This window comes from Pinus tabuliformis, chromosome 6 (assembly GCF_031772625.1).
Source record: "Pinus tabuliformis cultivar Carrire ecotype Pingquan chromosome 6, CPIR1, whole genome shotgun sequence".
In the NCBI taxonomy this organism is placed as follows: domain Eukaryota; kingdom Viridiplantae; phylum Streptophyta; class Pinopsida; order Pinales; family Pinaceae; genus Pinus; species Pinus tabuliformis.
Window position 1 is genome coordinate 643293819 of NC_142292.1, and position 3156 is coordinate 643296974.

At 50.2% G+C, this 3156-nt stretch overlaps 1 protein-coding gene across 1 annotated transcript; it reads left to right on the forward strand.

Annotated features, from left to right (window-relative positions):
- Nucleotides 1–1771: 1771 nt before the first annotated feature.
- On the forward strand, nucleotides 1772–2788 carry LOC149260269 (uncharacterized). Its single transcript, XM_089457656.1, has one exon. It carries the CDS (start codon nucleotides 1772–1774, stop codon nucleotides 2786–2788), a length of 1017 nt encoding a protein of 338 aa, XP_089313782.1.
- Nucleotides 2789–3156: the final 368 nt, after the last annotated feature.

Genomic DNA, 3156 nt, shown 5'->3' on the forward strand with positions numbered 1-3156 from the left:
GATCGACGAATATCGGGGAACTAATGTCGCTGTCCGGCATGGAGGGACAACGGGAAACGGACCTCGTGGATTATTCCGAGGATCCGTTGGTTGGTCAGACGATATTTGCAAACCCTAATCTAGCTTCTTCGGGATATGCTCCACCGACCACAGAGGCTTCACGAGGACCGGACTTCTTGCCGGTGGTTTCATTGCCGGACCCTACTCTATCTTCTCTCGGTCTGGAGGCACCGCCACTCTCGCCTGGTACCGCCTTTCTCCTCGCCTCCTCACCTCCTGATTCTCTGACCCTTGATGAAATTCCATCGCCGCTACCTGATCCACAAATCGCCCGAGAAGAGCCGAGGGTTCTACCGCATAAGAAGGTTAATTCGACAAATCCCCCCCCTGAACAATGGGGCAAAACCCTCAGGGTGCTTCGGAACGCCGGTCAGTAATATAAATCCCAACAATCCCATACCGGCTGGAACATCAAACCCTCTCTCTGATCACCCGTCCGCTCCACGCTCAAAGAAGCAGAAATCGAAATGTGTTAGGGCTATCAGGAAAGACATCACTGTCACTTTCGGTAACTCTTCGAACTTTGAGGAAACAATGGCTTTAGCTTGCACAGTTTTGGTGGGTCACGTGCGAGGGCGCACTTTCACGGTGGATCGGCTGTTACGCTGGGTTAAAGAGATCTGGGGAACCCTGCTCCCACAGCTGCCGGAGGTACAGGTTCTCCCACGAGGGTGGTTCTCCCTCTACTTTGCTAGTGAAGGGCACACGAATGCGGTTCTAGAACGATATTGGCACATCGAGACGGCTCCTGTGCTATTAAAAAGATGGACCCCTTTATTTGATCCTGAGAGAGAGCAAATTGCTGCAGGGCCACTGTGGGTAAGACTGCCGGGCTTCCCCTTCAATACTGGAGCGAAGAAGCCTTCATCAGAATTGGAAATTCTTTGGGGACTTATTTGGATCACGACCGATCCTATGTTGACACTCGCAAGAGAACAGTGGCTCGCATTTTGGTACATCTTGATACCAGGGAGGGATTAGAGGAGGATATCACTCTGCAATGGGGGAGGCACAGGCGCATCCAGATCTTGGACTATGAAGGAGTCCCATTCCGGTGCAACCGGTGTCACCAAGTGGGGCATCTATATAAGGATTTCCCATTAATCAAGCGCCCGGACAATTCTCCAAAGATCACACCCATTGCCACCAGAGGGACCGCGCCATATATTCCACCGCCGGTGCAAGGAGTCTCGGCACCCCAAGGAGCTCAGCATAGTCCAGCGTTGATCAACAAGGACACAACCTCTCCCCCTATGACGCGGGCCAGGGCAACTGCTGCAGCAGCTCAATATTCGGGTACAAATCTCTCTCTCCCCTCTATCTCACCTACTCTTTCATCAGAATTTTTAAATTCTATTTCATACACAATGGCACAATGCACTATTCCACCGCCCCCTCTGATTACCTCCACTGTTCCACCTTCCCTCTCTACCGCACGTTCACCACCCTCATCTCCTCCCTCTGAGTCTCCTACCAGACCAAAGCCCCCTCACCAATACTCCCTCCGTCCCCGAACCTCACACTCTGCATCATCTGATCCCCAGTATGGACTGGGCATTGTTCCTTTAGGCCCGGGACCCTCCTCCACCAGGGGACGAAAATCAAATCTAAACAAAGCTATCAGACGTGCTGGGGCGGAAGTCGCTTCTGGACGTCAATCCACCATTGTTGGGGTCCTTAGAGCATCAAACCCCCCACAGCGGGGTCCCCCATGAAGTGCCTTTCCTTCAACTGCAGGGGTTTGGCTAGTTCCCCTAAAAAACTAGCACTCAAACGACTTTTTGAGGTCGAGAACCCGGATATCATTCTCCTACAAGAAACCCTAGGTTCTGCAGAGTCCATAACACACTCCCTGAGCACTATATCGCCTAGATGGCACTTCATTGGGCTGGACGCCATGGGCAGATCAGGAGGACTGGCTATGGGCTACAATCCAAAATCCATTAGAATGGACTCATCCTGGGGAGGACAGGGTTTTATGGGAGCTGACATCTTCTCTATGGACCTGGGCCTGTCTCTGCGCATCATCAATATCTATGGGCCTTGTCAGCAGAGAGAAGGATTTTGGAGAAACCTACTCAGCAGGAGTCTGATGTCACTGGAGCGTATAATCCTGGGGGGTGACCTAAACTTCTCATTGGGGTTTCGGGAGTCCTGGGGCTCCTCTGCGCAAGCAGATCCCATAACAGATTATATGAGAAGATTGCTAGAACAACATGATCTAATCGACATCCCTATGCAGAACCCTCTCCCAACATGGAGAAACAGAAGGATTGGGACTGCAGCACTGGCTCGAAGACTAGATCATTTCCTGATGAAAGGAACGTTGGTACAACAACTACATCATTATAAGCAGTGGGTAGGTTCTGGGGGTATTTCGGACCACTCTCCAATTTTAATGGAGATCATGGGCCCCCATCCAAAACCAAAAGCTCCATTCAAGTTTAATCATCTCTGGCTCCAGGATCCTAGCTTCTCCAAAATTGTCTCAGATTATTGGCAAGCCCACACAATCAACAGAGAAACTTCGATGGCAAGGGGATTTGTCAAAAATCTAACAGAACTCAAACACATTGTGATAGAGTGGGCTAAGACGAAAAAGGAAAAGGATGATGAGCAGCTCAGCTCGGTGGAAGCTGACCTTAAAGCCCTATTGGATGAGAACAACTTGGGATTTATCTCTGAGGAGAACAAGACCCGCCTAGTAGATTTGGAGAAGCAGAAGTAAAACATCCTCAAGCTCAGGGAGGAATCGATCAGGCTGAGGAGCAGGGCACTCTGGCTAAAAGCTGGGGATGAGAACACAAGATTCTTCCATAACTTCGCAAAAGGGAGGAGAGTGGAAAATACCATCTGGAATCTCCCCATCCGGATGGGGGTCTGGCGGACACATTCAACAAGCTCTCCCATCTTGGCACATCGCACTTCAAAGAAATTTTCAAGAACCCTGCGGGTACAAACCTAGCCGAAATCATCAATGTGGCCTCACATTTTCCTAGGTTTGTAAACAATGAAGATACTGATGCTCTCACTGATCCGGTCACCATGGAAGAACTCGAAAGCACCATAAAGTGGTTTCAAAAGGAAAAGAGTCCA

Excerpts from the sequence above, each read along its gene's own strand:
- LOC149260269 (XM_089457656.1), top strand. The coding sequence starts at position 1,772 with ATGAAGTGCCTTTCCTTCAACTGCAGGGGTTTGGCTAGTTCCCCTAAA.